The sequence below is a fragment of the Oncorhynchus mykiss genome, chromosome 12 (genome assembly GCF_057628025.1).
Source record: "Oncorhynchus mykiss isolate SJ-2025 chromosome 12, ASM5762802v1, whole genome shotgun sequence".
NCBI lineage: Eukaryota > Metazoa > Chordata > Actinopteri > Salmoniformes > Salmonidae > Oncorhynchus > Oncorhynchus mykiss.
This window is the reverse complement of record NC_143033.1, coordinates 26,909,549-26,928,608: the sequence shown is the minus strand read 5'-3', so window position 1 is coordinate 26,928,608 and position 19,060 is coordinate 26,909,549. Positions and strand designations below refer to the sequence as shown.

At 40.3% G+C, this 19,060-nt stretch overlaps 1 protein-coding gene across 2 annotated transcripts in view; it reads left to right on the top strand.

Moving 5' to 3' along the window:
* The window catches only part of nalf2 (NALCN channel auxiliary factor 2), a 50,535-nt gene extending 35,942 nt beyond the window's left edge, over window positions 1–14,593 (top strand). The window contains exons 2-3 of one of the 2 annotated variants that reach the window (XM_021623202.3): window positions 11,450–11,621; window positions 11,773–14,593. In XM_021623202.3, the coding sequence (XP_021478877.1) occupies window positions 11,450–11,621; window positions 11,773–12,083 (483 nt within the window). In that variant the 3' untranslated portion in view covers window positions 12,084–14,593. The remainder of the gene's footprint in view (window positions 1–11,449; window positions 11,622–11,772) is intronic. The other variant, XM_090192111.1, reaches the window with a different exon arrangement.
* The last annotated feature ends 4,467 nt before the right edge of the window (window positions 14,594–19,060 follow it).

The following is a 19,060-nucleotide window of genomic DNA, read 5'->3' as shown; positions in this document are numbered from 1 at the left end:
TTCCACAAAATTACTTTTATTAAGGCACACCTGTTAATTGTAATGCATTCCAGGTGACTACCTCATGAAGTTGGTTGAGAGTATGCAAAGCTGTCATCAAGGCAAAGGGTGGCCACTGAAGAATCTCAAATATAAATATATAGATTTTATTTTTGCTGACTACATGATTCCATATGTGTTCTTTTGTAGTTTTGATGTCTTCACTATTATTCTACAATGTAAAAAATAAAGAAAAAACCTTGAATGAGTAGGTGTGTCCAACCTTTTGACTGGTACTCTATGTAAATTAGATATCTGCATTTCATTTTCACTCAATTTTGAAAAACAACATATTTTTTGCACTTTGTCGTTATGGGTTATTGTTTGTAGATTTGTAATTAGGGCAAGAACGCAACAAAATGTGGAATAAGTCAAGGGGTATGAATTCTTTCTGAAGGCACTAAAAGAGTTTTTAAATTCTGATGCCAAGTTTCAAAACTCCAGAGGACACTTGATGACTAATGTACTTTTTGAATTTGTTGCATAAGGGCATTTTATTGAATACAATTGTATCCATCTGCATTTATTTTAAGATTTGCCACAAATAACTTTATCAAAGGGGTGAAGATACTTTATCAAATGAAATTATGACACATTATCCAAGTCTAAGGGCAGTTTCAAAAATAATGGTGAGAGATTGGTGTACTGGTAGTAAAGTGGTAGTCAAGTAAGACAAAGCAAAGTGAGATATAACTAATTTACTTAGCCATTATTTAGCCATGTCCACAGACTTTATGTTCTGAGAGGAGGTTTAGACTAAGAGGATTGCGTATTTAATCGGCTCTCCATCTCAGGGTGCCTATCAGGGGAAGGGGATGTGACTCTCTAGAAGGATCAGAGACACACTAAATTAAGATACCTCACTTTTTCTCTGTTCCTCTTCCCATAACTGTGCCTGCACAAGATGTCCAGGACCATGACTCAATGAATCATCATCCTCACTCCAGAATTGGCATGTCCATTATGAGCTCTGTTAACACAGGGATGCTCTTAATTTCCCTTTGTCCAGTGTATACCAGAGATCCCTCTGCTGATTATTTTGTCTGAGCATTTTTCAATAGGGGTTCATTACACAGGTTTCATAATTTCAACTGCCCATTCACACACCATAGCCCTTCCTCCAATGGTCTCTACCACTGCTGACATTGTGAGACTATCAAAAAAATGTTGAGGCCTTTAGTAAGAGGTACTGCTCTGTTTTAGGCCACCTGGGATAACAACGTGTAGTATAGTAATGGCCTTCTCTGTCCACAGCTGGTGTAACCCTCACAAGGTCTTGGTGCCCACCTGGGAGACCTGTACTCTCCAACTCGTCTCCCATGCAGCCACCCTTTGCTTTAAGGGACATAGCGCTCCATCATCTGTCCAGATCATTTTGTTTCCTCATAATTTTCTTGCCAAAGCCAATCAGTTTGTCTACAACTTAAAATCCCTTGTAACACTGCATTCTTATGAAGCCACTATTTGTAACATGAAGCGGTATACTATTACATCTGTGCTGAAACTATTCTGTGTGGCATCTAGCGGAATGGACTGACTGCCATCATTTACTATCTATTAACCATAACCTTTGTCAGAATGCCAGATTTCTAATGATTTTTAATGAATCCATTCGGGGATGTTTGAGATCTATGGACACTCCAGCATTACAGGTAGAACTGTCACCCATTAATGTCTTCATATGGCAGAGGGCATCAGTTACATTAGACTGCATCTTCAGATCTGAAATTCTGTGATATTTTGCTCCAGAACAGCAACTGTCTGTTATTCAGACCACTAGTTCCCCCGCTGAGGTTGTGTGTGTGTGTGTGTGTGTCGTTTCTTTTCCACAAGGATATTCCAAAGATCTTGACAATGGTTATATAACATTGTAGCTGTGTTAATTGACATGAACATGTTGCTCCCATTACTATTGGTCATAATGTGCTGCCACCCCACCTCTCACATCACTGTAGGCTATGTGTGGCATGTGCTAAGCTGCTCTCCTCCATGTGTATGGTCCTGGGTATGTTCTGTTCATGAAATGGCTGCAGTCAGTCAGTGTTATATTCTGTGATGTGTGGGAGGAAACTCCCTGTTTGCATGATCTGTTTCCTCTGTCTTTATTTAGCTGTCCAGGCAGCTGAGTGTGTCCAAATGAAGGGTTGGCAGTTCACAAGCTCCTAGCCTTCCCTCGGGACAGTTACCATAGATACCACAGTCTGTGCCTAGCAACCTTCCTCTGTATGGCTTAGAGAATAATCACAATTAGAAAGGATATGTTTCAATTTAAACTAGCCTCTGAAGGGTTTACCGGTAATGTCACTTCTCAGGTATTTAGATACTTTGGCCATGTGCAGATGAGATAAGTAGTGAATGGTGATAGGATTGTTCAAGTTATTATCAGAAATTCCAGAGTTGTCATAAACTGTCACATTGATTAGATGGGCACCACTCAAGCTGAAATTATTCCTGGAAAATATAGGGTGCATTGCATTTGAAGTTCTACCATGAAGTGTAACACATTTTATTTTACTCTTCAGAGATAAAGTAGAGTCAATAATATTAAACATCTCACAGTTAAGATAAGAAAACAGAGGGACATCCAAAGGATTGAGCCAACACAACTGTTTGAAGCAATATCATCTGTAGCCAACATATTATACAATATTCAGGAGCAGTCAAATAAAGATTCTTCTTCCAGCAATTAGCTTTTTCTGACAGAAACTTCACAGTTAATCCTAAAATTAGTCTTCATAGGTATCTGAGATTAGTATGCCACAAACACCTGCTCCTGTAGACGCCAATCAACCAACAGATCAAAACCTCCAAAGGTCTGTCTGTGCTTTTAATGCTACTTATAGTACATAGCAGAGGTACTATACCGGTCTTAATACACCAGCTATTGCGGTGAACGTTGATTAACAAGAACTTCCTACAACAGATGTTTAGTGGACTTGATGCACCATGTTATGAACATCAGGGCTCTTCCTGAAACCTACCGGTCTCCCTATCTAGCTACTGTACATGTAGTGTATGGAAATGTCTGAATGGATATTTTGGAATATTTGGGAGAGATATATCTAAAGCACATCTATTACCAGTTTATTACAAGCAATACACGTGGAAGAATATATTATTTTCCTAGAGGCACTGTAAAAGGGAGTAGCACTATTGCAAGTAGACATCAGAGAAAGCAGAGTGACTCATCTATTGGCAACCAACATGGAAGACACAGGCCAAAACTAGGGCATCTGTTGCTCTTGATCGTATCTGTAACTCCACTCTGGCCGCTGACTGGAAACCTCCATCAGGAACTGTAGTATTAAGATACATGTGTGTCACATTCCTGTGTATCATGTTTTAATGTGCCATTGTGCTTAGCACTGCATTATCCTGTAATACAACTCCAGTAGAATAGTCATGCAGGGGGAAAAGTGATCAACTAATGTTCTAATGTACAACATGATCTTGTGATCATTTAAGTCAGATGTTCCTGATACATTTTTCTGACCCATGCCAGTATTCTCTTTCCAACAATAAGGTGTTCCTTGATCCAGGTCTTCAGTGAGACTTGATCTTTCTGATTATTCAGAGGATACATGTTTATGACAGCTGTATGCTGGGCCATTTCCACCCAATTTATACATGTATAATTGCTTCACATCACTGTTACTGAAAAGGAACCCAGCTGCCATAGAGCTGCAGTGTAGGCCCACTGTCACCTGACCCCTTTAGCTATGAGAATAGATTTGGGAGAGAGATACAGAAAGAAAGAGAGCTCTTAAGGCAGGACTTTCTATCCCCTTTAGCGATGAGAATTTATTTTGGAGAGTGAGAGCTCTTAAGATCGTCTTCAATAATATATTACTATAACATACAGTTTATCTTTTGTCCCAAAGGAAGCCAAATGGGGTAACTAAGTATATTTGGATTCTAGATTCCCTATAGGTCATAAATACTTGACAACCGATCTACTAAAGATACCACTGGTTAGTACTGCAACATAAGATACCTGACGGAATCGCTTGTCAATGTCTCAAATGTGTTGGACTAAAACTGGTCTGTATTTTGTACTAACTGAGTGCGATCTGAGGTCACATTCGTTAGAACTGATACAGACTCCACAAAGGATTCTCTTGGAACAATTAATTTGTAGTTGTATGGTTCCTCCCCTTAGCAACAAGCTACCTATTGATTTAACAGCAAGCCAGGTGCTCCACGGGCATGGAGCATTTTAATGTGTTTGACAGGTCGCCATTGTAAATATGAATTTGTTCTTAACTGGCTTAACTGTATAAATTATTAAAAAATGTATCCTAGCTAAAAGAATAGAAGGGAAAATTAAAATAGTAGAAGATTGAGTAGGCAATACTGTAATAAGCTGTAGGTAAATTGAATACAACACACTCTAATGCTAGGAATTTCTAGACTTGTTTTGGCAACTCCAAGCGAACCTTTGAGGCTCTTAACTTGCTCTCTGCTCTTTTCCTGAGCTGTGCATAATGACAGGTTTGCCTGTGTAGTGGCAGGAGTGGAGAGGAGAGGCACTCACACTGGTTCTTGCTCTGTGAAATGAATAAGCATAACTACTGCATATGTTTGATGAAAAACTCATGATTTGACTAATTGATAAATGGAACAAATTAAGAGGTCCTGAATAAATATAATATGCCATTAAACAGACGCTTTTTATCCAAAGTGACTTATGCACGCATGACTGTATGTAATCATGGTCCCAGGAATCAAACCCACTATCCTGGCTTTGAAAGTAACAAACGCATGCTTTACTGAGCTACAGAGGACCACTCTGCCACCTGGATGTGAAAGGGCTTGTTTCGCTGTGGCCTGTTCATCCCAACATTGAGGTAGTTATGGTCTTATCTTGGAGAAAAATAGAGTTCAAATCACATCTGCTCCACCATAGAAGTGACTCCAGAAGGTTCATGATTAGATACCTGCTTAACGAGGTGATTAAAACAGTGCAGACGTACTTTGCTTTAATTGAATCTGCTCTGGATGCTTTCCTCATCACTTTCAGTCCTGGCCAAATATAGGACCTGCAGCAGACAGTGAATATGACTCATTACGTTCTACCTCACCTTTACATACTAGACGCTTGCTGCATTCGCAAGACGTCTGTCACACATTTTAAAAGAGCTTACATTAAATACATCACTTATCTGCACTTCAGCTACACTCTGTACAGGAATGGAAATGCGTTACAGCAGCATGTGAAACACTGTAGGAGTGGTAGAAGGCTTCTTTTCACTGTGTCTCTTACCTTTTTCTATTGAGCACTTGAAACATCATTGGTCTCATGCAGTTGACTGTCTCCAGCCTGTTAGAGCAGCCCTGTGCTGTACATCTGTCTGCCGGGCCGGGAATAGAGCCAGCTCATTGGGCTGTATAAGGATAGCCAGGTTAACAGGCCCTCATTCAGAGCCAGACAAGCGGCTAACACTCCTCAGTCTGAGACCCACACAAAGCCAGGTTGTCAGGTTAGCACACTGCTTTCCTTGAGTCTGTGAAAGACCACAATCAAAGTCAAGCTAGCTTTTAGCCCTTCTAGCAGGCAGACTATCACCTTTATGTAGAACATAATTTCATGATTTGGGTTTGGGCTCATAATGTACTCAAAGTTTATTTGAACAGGAATTCAATGCATTAATGAAATGCTGTCGCTCTGAAAGCCATCTCAATCAATTACACTGCTCTATAAAATTACTGATTGCTTTCTGACTGTTAAAACTGTTCACATCAAACTCACTAAAGGTTGTTTAATTAAGGTAGTTTTATTATGATTGGAAAATAAGTTATGGGTTTGTGATTCTTCACATTTTATAGGAAATTATTTTGAATCATTGGGTGTTAACCATGCTGTATGATTCCCAGTGACACAAACAGGATTTCAGTGTAGCAGTGAGGACATCTGCTGGTGAAAATAATACTGCAGGCAACTTTTGCATTGACTGAAAGACTGTAGTAGACTATACAGCAGTATGTGCAAAGCCATGCCCAAAGAAGTACAATAAAAACAGACATTTTATAGGTCTTGACTACCCATGTCATGCTGTGTGGTCTCTAACTGTGCAAAGGATTGCTGTGTGGAAACGGGCCTCGTTTTAAAAGGGTGTTGTCGACTGACTGGGGATGCCCAGGGGTGTATTCATTAGTTGGATCTGTTGAAAACATTCAGTCTGTTGCAAAATGTTTAGCAACAGAAACCGTTTACCGTTTTAATTTATACTAGAAACTAATAGAAACTGTTGTTTTCATTGTAAAACGTTTTCCGTTTGGAGTAAACGGTTGACTAAGAAAACAACCGTTACTATTAGACAAATGAATGTAGGTCCCTCCCCGTTTGGTTCATAAATTAAACGGTAAACGGTTTCTGTTGCTAAATGTTTTGCAACAGACTAAATGTTTTCAACAGAAACCGACTAATGAATACACCCGAGGGCAGACTTTTTTTAATAGGCCTAATAAAAAAGGCAGACAAAGCCCTGATGTCATGAGAAAATCCATGGAAAGGTTGTTAAAAAGCAGACATTAAACAGCCCCCAATTAGCTTGAAGAGTAGACTTCATCCAACTGTGTGCAGCATATAAAGTTAACTTTAGGCCTAAATGTAACTTAAACCATTGATTCTGTTATGTTTTTGTAACTTGTGCAGTTTGCTTTGGCCAGAGGAGTCCACATTTTTTTCCCTACAGTATCGTTGGTCGGTGCTGTAGATCTACAGTTAAAGTCGGAAGTTTACATACACTTAGGTTGGAGTCAATAAAACTAGTTTTTCAACCACTTCACACATTTCTTGTTAACAAATTATAGTTTTGGCAAGTCGGTTAGGACATCTACTTTGTGCATGACACAAGTAATTTTTCCAACAATTGTTTACAGACAGATTATTTCACTGTATCACAACTCCACTGGGTCAGAAGTTTACATACACTAAATTGACTGTGCCTTTTAAACAGCTTGGAAAATTCCAGAAAATGTCATGGCTTTAGAAGCTTCTCATAGGCTAATTTACATCATTTGAGTCAATAGGAGGTGTACCTGTGGATGTATTTCAAGGCCTACCTTCAAACTCAGTGCCTCTTTGCTTGACATCATGGGAAAATCAAAAGAAATCAGCCAAGACCTCAGAAAATAAATTGTAGACCTCCACAAGTCTGGTTCATCCTTGGGAGCAATTTCCAAACGCTTGAAGGTGCCACGTTCATCTGTACAAACAATAGAATGCAAGTATAAACACCATGGGACCACGCAGACATCATACCGCTCAGGAAGGAAACGCGTTCTGTCTCCTAGAGATGAATGTACATTGGTGCGAAAAGTGCAAATCAATCCCAGAACAACAGCAAAGGACCTTGTGAAGATACTGGAGGAAACAGGTACAAAAATATTTATATCTATAGTAAAACAAGTCCTATATCGACATAACCTGAAAGGCAAAGATTGTACTTTTTGAAGAAATGTCCTCTGGTCTGATGAAACAAAAATAGAATTGTTTGGCCATAATGACCATCGTTATGTTTGGAGGAAAAAGGGGGAGGCTTGCAAGCCAAAGAACACCATCCCAACCATGAAGCACGGGGGTGGCAGCATCATGTTGTGGGGGTGCTTTGCTGCAGGAGGGACTGGTGCACTTCACAAAATAGATGGCTTCATGAGGGGTGAAAATTATGTTGATATATTGAAGCAACATCTCAATCAGGAAGTTAAATCTTGGTCGCAAATGAGTCTTCCAAATGGACAATGACCCCAAGCATACTTCCAAAGATGGGACAAAATGGCTTAAGGACAACAAAGTCAAGGTATTGGAGTGGCCATCATAAAGCCCTGACCTCAATCCCATAGAAAAAGTGTGGGCAGAACTGAAAAAAACGTGTGTGAGCAAGGAGGCCTACAAACCTGACTCAGTTACAGCAGCTGTGTCAGGAGGAATGGGCCAACATTCACCCAACTTATTGTGGGAAGCTTGTGGAAGGCTACCCAAAACATTTGACCCAAGTGAAACAATTTAAAGGCAATGCTACCAAATACTAATAGAGTGTATGTAAACTTCTGACCCACTGGGAATGTGATGAAAGAAATCAAAGCTGAAATTAATCATTCTCTCTACTTATTATTCTGACATTTCACATTCTTAAAATAAAGTGGTGATCCTAAATGACCTAAGACAGGGATGTTTTACTAGGATTAAATGTCAGGAATTGTGAAGAACTGAGTTTAAATGTATTTGGCTAAGGTGTATGTAAACTTCCGACTTCAACTGTATGTCAGCATCAATCAAGCTGGCCTCGACAGTGTTGGTAGTGAACTCAGGGGTGGCATTTACTTTGTGTCCGTTCATCATTCTGATATTGTTACAGAGAGAAGTCAACTTAATGTTACTAGATATAAGTTTTCCAGAGGCATTATCCAAAATCTCCAAGTGCTATAATGCTCCAGCTGTTTTCAGACTTTGAAAAGGTAAACGTGTGTTGCGGTTGGGGAGGCAGGCTAAGGATAAGAAAAGGAAAAACATCTGATTTCATTCACAAGTCAATTGTAGTGATGGTAGCGGTGGTCAGAATAAATAATAATGTCCACAAAATAAGCGAAAGTACTTACAAAAATACACGAACAATGACATTTTTTGGACAGGTTCTGACATCAAAATCAAAGCTAAAATAATCTACACTAGATCTGGCCTAGAATCACGCTACGAGCATAGCAAAAAAAGTGGCCTACCACATCAACACTCTCAAATAACACTACAGAAGACTGGTAGAGCTACAATAGGTAGAAATACCTAGTGCCACGTCATGAGCTAAACCACAATGAGCAGGGGTGCTCTTGACCAATTAACTTGTAGCTTCTTTTACCCAACACAGAGACAAACATTATAGCCTACAATAGCTACAGCAGACTATCATCATAACAAAATATTCACAGGCCTTTCTCAAATTAATCCCGGTTTCAACTGTACCGGTGTCATGTGGGTGAGTGGTTTGCTGATGTCAACGTTGTGAACCATGGTGGCGGTGGGGTTATGGTATGGGCAGGCATAAGCTACGGACAACAAGCACAATTTTCATGTTATCAATTACAATTTGAATGCACAGAGATACCAGGATAAGTTCCTGAGGCCCATTGCCGTGCCATTCATCCGCTGCCATGATAATGCACGGTCCCATGTCGCAAGGATCTGTACACAATTCCTGGAAGATGAAAATGTCAGTTATTCATACACGCCAGACATTTCACCCATTGTGCATGTTTGGGACGCTCTGGATCGTTGTTTATGACATCGTGTACCAGTTCCCGCCAATGTCCATCAACTTCGCACAGCCATTGAAGAGAAGTGGGACAACATTCCACAGGCCACAATCAATATCCTGATCAACTCTATGCGAAGGAGATGTGTCGCGCTGCATGAGGCAAATGGTGGTATTTGTATTTTTGTTCAGGATACATATAACGTGGCTAAAACAGTATGTACAAATGATTAAAGTGACCAGTGTTCCATGACTCTATATAGGGAAAAGCAGTGTCAATACATGACAAACACAATGCACTCCAAATAAATGCACCAGTTGGAGGAGAGAACTCCACTTGAATTACACAGAACTGATATTTCATAGTCACGTGTTTAAAATCAGTAGCAAAATTGGGGAACTTCATAATTTAGTGGGGCACACACAAGCGTGAACAGGGTTTGAATTTGGCACAAATGTGATAGTCGCCATCTTTGATTGCTGTGTGCAGTGAAGATAAATTGTCCCCAGTTCAACCGTATAAAATTGAGTCTTTGTACAGATTGCAGACATGGCATCGCAAGAAGAGGATGAAGGGCTTTTGAACTTAATCCCAGATTGAGATTGAATGAATCAGTGCTCGCTGGAGGCTCATTGATTACACCTCAAATCTATTTATCCCTCCTGTCATTGGTTCCTTTCTCTGCCAGCTACTGTCAGTCACCATGCACTAGGGTTTATTATCATGTGCTTTTCAGTAGCTTTTAATGCTAAACATGTCAGAAACTAAAGTTGGAATATTATTGATGATTTCTACCTGTCCAAAGAGGGAGAATGTAGGCCTACAGTAAAAACAAAATGGTAAGAATGGATGAGATATACCATTTATTGTTCTTATCCCCTCATCTCTCAAGTATTTTATTTCTTATTACAGGATTAGTATTGTTTTGCAATAGGTTGTCCATACAGTACAAAAATGTTTGATAACATCTTATGTTACAGAGTCAACTTCTGTGGTTTGAACTTATTTATTCAGATGAGTTCAGTTCTGAGTTCTTGTTCTTGAGGATGTTGCTGAGTCCCTAGATGGTCTTTGTCATTCTCAAAACACAATTCCAGCGTACCATCTGTCAGCAATATACTGCAGGTTAACGTGTATGGAAATGTAGTCAGGGAATTCCTCTCTCATATCTGTGTCTGTCAGGAGTTGGTAATTGAAATGTTAACCGAGGAAGCACGCAGAGGAAGACATACTGAACATTGGGCTACGGTGTAATAGTGTGCAATGTAGTGTGTTTTAATTGTGCGAGAAAATAATTGAGTATATGTTGAGTATCCTCCTCCTTCAGCGATCTACCATGTTTATTCTAGGTGGAGCAGGTGACTTTAGTCCTTTAGATTAACCCCCATCTCCTTGGGTTGATGTGTCACTGGATAAGCATCATCTAATCCTCTTGTGAATAGAGCAAAAGAGGGTTGTAGTAGTGTTGTGTGTACTATACCGATGGGAGGTTGACCACATGATAAATATAATGACTGTGAAAGAGGCTCTGGCTCATCCTGCTGCCTTGACAGCAGTAGCCCTTGGCTCCACAGCAGAGCGGAGGTGAAGAAACTGCTGTGGTCCTCTGTCTACGTCACTGCTGCCCTGCTTCCTGTGCATCTGTCTATGGCGAGCTGCTGCCAACTTGCTCATATTAACAGCTATATTTGTCTCTCTTACTTTATCATACACAGGACCCGGTAAAGAGCTTTCTGAGTAGGTTGAAGATATGCCCTGGATCTCCTTTAGATACATAGTACTGTACTCCAGTTTGCTGGCCCCATACAGTGCTTGTTACAGTGATTTTCAGTGTGCATTATCACATATGCTGACTCAGTTAGTTTCACTATATGGTTCTGTGGTTATAGCCTTGAGAGTAAACTGTTGATGAAGTGTATACCGGGTTGACTTTGTTTTGACAAGGTTTTCTTGCACTGTAGTCAGCCCAATTAGTATCATCTGTCCACTTATGGCCACCTCAGCAGAAGATAGTAGATGTTTGTAATAGCTGCTAATACTGTAGAAATGGTTTTAATGTCCATCCATTAGCCTCAATTACACCCATTATCACCTCAGGCACTGCTATGACAAAAACCTGCTGTGTGTGAAAGCCGCCAGGCGCTGTGCTCTTTTCTTGCAGTCAGTCTACAAAGCCTGGTTATGCTCAGAATACTTCAACGCCACCCAGAGCCAGTGTCAACACAGGATTCCCTGCAAGCAATATTGTCTGGAGGTCCAGACCATGTGCCCCTTTGTGTTACCAGACAATGACGACTTGGTCTATGGAGGACAATCCAGTTTCATCTGTGCAGGTACAGTATGATTGGGGCCTTGAGTGACATTCTGTTGTTTGTGTTGCTATTTTTCGCTCACCTCCCATAATTTCACAGGGACTGTAACTTGTTTGTCATCTGATAAGATCATCTGGATCTTAAATCTGTTTCTTCTCTGTGTGTGATGCAGGGCTACTAGAAAACCATTTAACCAATGCAGACCCAGAGTGTTGTGACGTCAGATGGAGTGGCTGCGACCCCTCTGTGGGGGCGGCGTGTGCCCTGACCCAGCTTCCGGGGTCATCATCATGGCAGCGGCGCAGCTCCCCACCTGTGTCGGCTGCGTCGCGACTGTGCAGCAGCAGACTCAGACTGTGTGTTCTGGTCCTCATCCTGCTGCACACTGTCGTCTCCTTTTCCACTGTCCAGAGCAGTGGCGCAGTGGGCCTGGAGGCCATGGTACCCCTGCCCCTGGAGGAGAGCTCTGCCCGAGAGGAGTGACTGATGATGAACAAGAGTTTCTACTGTTCCCCCCCGGCTTCCAGTCTACAGAGACTCCCTTCCTTCCCACTACCTGAGGAGTGAGGCGTTTATAACCCTCTCTCTCCATCCAGTCCCCTCCACAGGACATCAGGAATGAGGAGGTTATACACCACTCCAGGGAAGGCTACAGGTCGGTATACCTCTTCGCCCTCTACCACACTAGAGGAGTGGCGAAGCACGGGCCCTCCCCTCCCGCAACACAGAGGGATATGGAGGTAGATAAGGCTTCGGAACTGAGAGCCAGCCATATCTCACGTGTAAGGAGGACATGAGAGGGCATGGTGAAAGAGGCGGGTCTCCCATCATGCTGAAAGAGGTACTGAATGCTGTTTCTAAGAAGGGTTTGGGTACAAATGGCCTTTTTCGCTTATCACCACTCTATTTAATACGTTTGAGTGATGGTTTTGGGGAGTTACGTACGATGTTGAGTTTGTGAATTGCACAATTGGGAAAGCGTGAGTTGCAGGCTTGTATGCTACTTTTTACAAGTTTTGTGTGTGTGTGTGTGTGTGTGTGTGTGTGTGTGTGTGTGTGTGTGTGTGTGTGTGTGAATGCAGTGAACAAGTCAGCAATTTAATTTATATGACCCAACACATGAAATCAGGTGATCATTACATCTTTCAAGCCAATAGTATACTCGCGAGAAATACTTTGTTTGGCTTACAGTAAATATAGTTATTACTATTCTCAGTAACACTACCCTCATTGTCATATACCAAGCAGAATAATTTCATGCAAATATTAGATTACAGATCCTAACCGAAGGTAAACCATGTTGTTTTTGATAGATGTCAGAGGTATACTATTAATGCTGTGGAGGAACATGTGTCTATGCAAAGCTGATTGAAACCAGTGGAAACTCCCCCTGGGTGTCTAATCGCTTACAGAAGGTAGATGATTGTGCCATGGAAGACTGTCTGGATTATAACTACACCAATCATTTCTTACTCATAAAACAGACAATTTACCACATATAACATATAACAAAGACCCAGAATGGCTAATTGGAGCAGGAGGCCCTTAATCACGGCTAAATGTTTAAGAAAATATTTTCAAGATGCGAATGCGTCGCATCATCAAAAACAATTTCTGTCACAGTAGAGATTTAGGGTGTGTCTATGCCCTCAATGTGAAATAGAGTGATTATTTGGAAAGAACCAAAACGTTTATATATATATATATATATATATATTACTTCTAAATTCTAAATATCAGAGATATGAAAAAGATCCACCTTGATTTTTTTCATAAAGGTCATCTGTTGGCACGGTATTGTTATTTGTAAAGAAGAGCTAGAGTATAACTATATAAATGGTTCTCATGTGTTTCTGATTAATCACATAAAATTATTCTGACCTCTCTCTTCCTGGCATAATCTGTGTATTATTAAAAATAAAACGTTTTTTACATTTGGGCTTGTCTTTGGGAAGCTGAAATAAGATGTCTTCCAATGTGACAAATTGATTCACAAATACAAATATATTTGACACATTATTTGTATCTTACAAAGTCATTCTAAGCCAAAACTATTGTTTTAGAGTAATCCTGGGTTCACCTCCCAAACACATACTGTATGTGACCTTGGTCTACCACAACACAGGCATACTGTTTATGTCCTAACAAAGCTATTGTAACTATTTTACTATTGAAAAACTATATCATAGTAGAGGTTTTTACAGAGTATATGTATATGAATTGAACTTGGATTTGAAAATATGATATAAAAAAGTATGACATTTATGAGATTCTTCATTTATCCTAAATAAAATATATAATATCACTGTAGCCTTTTAATGCCTACAATGAATTAGTAGGTGCTAATTTTATGTCAGTGTCTAACGAACTGCTAGTTTCTTTAGTTTATATTGCTAAAAGATAGTTATTTTTCTTACGACTGACTGTGGTGTGTAACTGAATATCTAACAGACATTGTTGACATGCTGATTTATAAACTGGTTGAAGATACCAAACACTGTAAAAGAGACAACCATGTTGATAACTATACCTTGGGATTGAAAATCCTGCCTGCCTTGTATGACTAACGTGTGAAACATTGTCTGGTCTCCCTATTTCCAAAAAGGCCACTTGTACCCTTCATTCATATCAGTCATGGCTGTTGCTCATCCTGCTAGAATATGAAGGAATCGTACCTCTATCAGAGAAGGGAAAAGGGGATATACATGGTGTCCTAAGCCTGTATTCTGTTAGGGAAATACTTCTTATGCCATTTTATACACTGTGCTTCATTGTTTAGAACGTTTTGCACTAGTTCTAATAACATTTATTTTTCTCTGAGATTGTTTTGAAACTGTGCTAATTAATTCCGTTCTAAAAACAAATATTATCCCATATCTGTGTTTCTAGCTAACCTGTATATATGAAATCGGTTTTCTGTTTCATTTGTATTTTGGGCAGATCAGTGCCTGTTCACTGTTAAAGCCCAATAAAGTAATACAATTGTTCATCAACAGCCTCTCTTTTTGTGAGCTGTGCGTTGTTATACAACCTGAACTTTAGATTAAAAGTGAGCATCACTTTCATAATCATGCAGAGAAATATATCAGTTGAAGGGTCACTTAAATCATGTCATGTCCGTGTTACTCTGTTTTACCAGTAGAGAGAGCCATTGTTAAGTGAGAAGTGTGAGAAAATCAGTATGCTGTATATTTGTGAGAACTGTCTGCAGCACCATACTATTTCTGCATCAATGTCAGTGAGAAGGTTTTATACTGATTACTATTAAACAATATGATTTAACTTCCTGCTGTTATATGATCAGTCAAATTCCTGGAACATCAACAAATAGACACCAACTACTGCACATTGGATTATCACAATCACATTTCAAATGTGATGTGTGACAGTATGCCTTGATATGCAAATTGCCTTAGAAAACAAAAAAAGTCTACTCTGTGTGTAAGTATGTTCTTATTTTAGTTTCTCTTTGAACACTGGAGTGAGAAACCACATTAGCATGGTCAAGTGTTTCATAAATGGTACACCTTTTGAAATGATTTGAAATGATTACCTTGTGAGTGGCCTATTCATGTCCTTGTGAATTATGCATATTATCTGCTGAGGTAGACTCCAACATTATTTGGTGGTACTACAGTGTACAGTATATCCACTCTGACAGTACTTGTGTCTGATTGATTTCTGCAATAATGTTGTTATATTTCTCTTCATACAGTGCAGTATGAGGGCCTGGTCTCTCTAATACATCTGCTGTTCTGTTGACGCCTGTCAGATGTTGAGAAAAAATAATGGATCACAGCAAATCTTCACATCAGAAAAGGGCAGTTTCCCAGTTCTCTGTTGTATTGATGTTCAAATCTCATTCTGAACATTGGATCTCATAAAGCTCATCTAAAAGCATGATCTATTCCCAATGCTGGAAAGTGATAAAATACATATTTATATGAAGCTTGTTTTATTGCTCTTGGAATGGTGCTTCTACAGAGAGTCCTTTCTAAAGTGAATACTTTAAGGAACAGACATGGCCCATGAAAGATATAGGGACAGCCCCACTTGGTTCTGGGATGGAGACAAAGGATCCATGATTTAAGGTATGTTCCCCACAAACTGTTTTATTTTGTCAATGTATTACCTATGACCTTCCCACCCACCACTGCCATGTCTGTAGACATGTATCCCTATGTAGAAACATGAACATCATCTAGTTCATGCTGGAGATTTTCTTGGGCATACTTGAAAAGAATGAATATGGGTCAGTGATTGTTTTGCCTGTATTTACATATCATCACTGAATGTTAGTGGGTGATAGACAGGGGTTGTCTGGGATTCTATGTATGTTCATGTCTGTTCTGCTATGCATAAAAACAACAGTGCTGGAATCACTGCTTTACTCTTTTATGACAGTGATGGGCATTCCTTACCTTTGGGGGCCTTGGTGTCTGCAGGCTCCTGGGGTTGCCTACCAATCCACAACAGACCTAGACTTGGAAAACCAGATGGAGTCACTTACTGCCTATTGTGCTGAAACATTGACAAAACAGAAACCAGGAGATCCTAAAGCTTTCCTGTAGCTTTCCAGGCTTACCAACAATATATCTATGGCCAGTGTTCATGTGTTGGTCAAATAAACTCAGAAGGTCAACACATAATGTTACCTTATGACCTGAGAGATTACATCAACGAGGAAGGATATACAGTGGGTGGGGGAAAGTATTTAGTCAGCCACCAATTGTGCAAGTTCTCCCACTTAAAAAGATGAGAGAGGCCTGTAATTTTCATCATAGGTACACTTCAACTATGACAGACAAAATTAGAAAAAAAATCAGAAAATCACATTGTAGGATTTTTAATGAATTTATTTGAAAATTATGGTGGAAAATAAGTATTTGGTCACCTACAAACAAGCAAGATTTCTGGCTCTCACAGACCTGTAACTTCTTCTTTAAGAGGCTCCTCTGTCCTCCACTCGTTACCTGTATTAATGGCACCTGTTTGAACTTGTTATCAGTATAAAAGACACCTGTCCACAACCTCAAACAGTCACACTCCAAACTCCACTATGGCCAAGACCAAAGAGCTGTCAAAGGACACCAGAAACAAAATTGTAGACCTGCACCAGGCTGGGAAGACTGAATCTGCAATAGGTAAGCAGCTTGGTTTGAAGAAATCAACTGTGGGAGCAATTATTAGGAAATGGAAGACATACAAGACCACTGATAATCTCCCTCGATCTGGGGCTCCACGCAAGATCTCACCCCGTGGGGTCAAAATGATCACAAGAACGGTGAGCAAAAATCCCAGAACCACACGGGGGGACCTAGTGAATGACCTGCAGAGAGCTGGGACCAAAGTAACAAAGCCTACCATCAGTAACACACCACGCCGCCAGGGACTCAAATCCTGCAGTGCCAGACGTGTCCCCCTGCTTAAGCCAGTACATGTCCAGGCCCGTCTGAAGTTTGCTAGAGAGCATTTGGATGATCCAGAAGAAGATTGGGAGAATGTCATATGGTCAGATGAAACCAAAATATAACTTTTTGGTTAAAACTCAACTCGTCGTGTTTGGAGGACAAAGAATGCTGAGTTGCATTCAAAGAACACCATACCTACTGTGAAGCATGGGGGTGGAAACATCATGCTTTGGGGCTGTTTTTCTGCAAAGGGACCAGGACGACTGATCGTGTAAAGGAAAGAATGAATGGGGCCATGTATCGTGAGATTTTGAGTGAAAACCTCCTTCCATCAGCAAGGGCATTGAAGATGAAACGTGGCTGGGTCTTTCAGCATGACAATGATCCAAAACACACCGCCCGGGCAACGAAGGAGTGGCTTCGTAAGAAGCATTTCAAGGTCCTGGAGTGGCCTAGCCAGTCTCCAGATCTCAACCCCATAGAAAATCTTTGGAGGGAGTTGAAAGTCCGTGTTGCCCAGCAACAGCCCCAAAACATCACTGCTCTAGAGGAGATCTGCATGGAGGAATGGGCCAAAATACCAGCAACAGTGTGTGAAAACCTTGTGAAGACTTACAGAAAACGTTTGACCTCTGTCATTGCCAACAAAGGGTATATAACAAAGTATTGAGATAAACTTTTGTTATTGACCAAATACTTATTTTCCACCATAATTTGCAAATAAATTCATAAAAAATCCTACAATGTGATTTTCTGGATTTTTTTTCTCATTTTGTCTGTCATAGTTGAAGTGTACCTATGATGAAAATTACAGACCTCTCTCATCTTTTTAAGTGGGAGAACTTGCACAATTGGTGGCTGACTAAATACTTTTTTGCCCCACTGTAGGTCACAGCCAATGTTTTAGACCATTACTGTGCATGTGAAGAGCTTGTGGTTGACTGTCATTTTGAACACTGTCCTTTCCATTGAGTGCCATCTGAATTCTTTAGCAATACAAGACCATCGCTTAATGAGAGGTCGACATGTCTGGTTAGCAGATATCACTGAATTTGTTCAGGAAATGTGTCATTCTAATGCTGGCACTCTCAGGCACTCAAATAAGAAGTGACTAGTCCGACATCAACAGGCAAATGTTACTGGTAGTGTATGCAGCTATTCATCAAATCCTTCAAACAAACAACAACTAAAAAGGGATCCAGGTACTACAGTACTGTATGCTTGAGGCCCTTGTCATTGTGCCATTGTATTTGCTTTAATGCTTTTCACTGTGAAATCATCAGATGGATGAGGGGGTGGGGCTTAAGGGAGGCCCCATAATATACTACGTTGATCTTTTTAGTGGGCATGAGGAAATTATTACACTCTCCTGTTTTAATCATATTTTTCCAATTTATAGCCAAACACCGTCCATAATATTTGAAGTCTTGCAGCCAAGTGTTCTGTGACAGATGCCTAGACAGGAGTGAGCTGGGCAGCACCGCTCTCTCTCCCCATGCCAAGAGCTGACAGATCCTGCTGTTTCAAAGGGAGTCTAACACTTTGAGGATTACGGATAGCTCTGACATGGAAGGGGTTTCAGCGCTGGAAAGTGGAATACCAGTCCCGGTTCAATCCCCCCCCACCTCCACAGGCCCACTGAGATACTCCTGTGGACCTGACAGTGTGACAGGCAGAGAGTGTGAGAGAGAGAGAGGGATTCATTAGACATGGTTTAAACAGCATATAATTATAACCAAACAGCTGTGAACAAAATGTCTGAGTTGACTTGAATGGGCGGATTTGGTAAATCATGAAGAAACTCACACTGCACCGCATCTGTTTATAGTGGGTTTAAATGTGTAACTAAGGAAAATATGAATGTGTATTTTACACAAATGACCGTGTTTAGAAGAGGAAATTAATAGGGAGCCATCATGGTTTTCCATTGCCATTTTCACATGATGCATCATCGTCACTATATCCAACTGTATCCCACATGATCTCATTATGAGACATAAACAGTACACTGTCACAGAACCAAAATGTATATCCCCATCCAATAGGGTG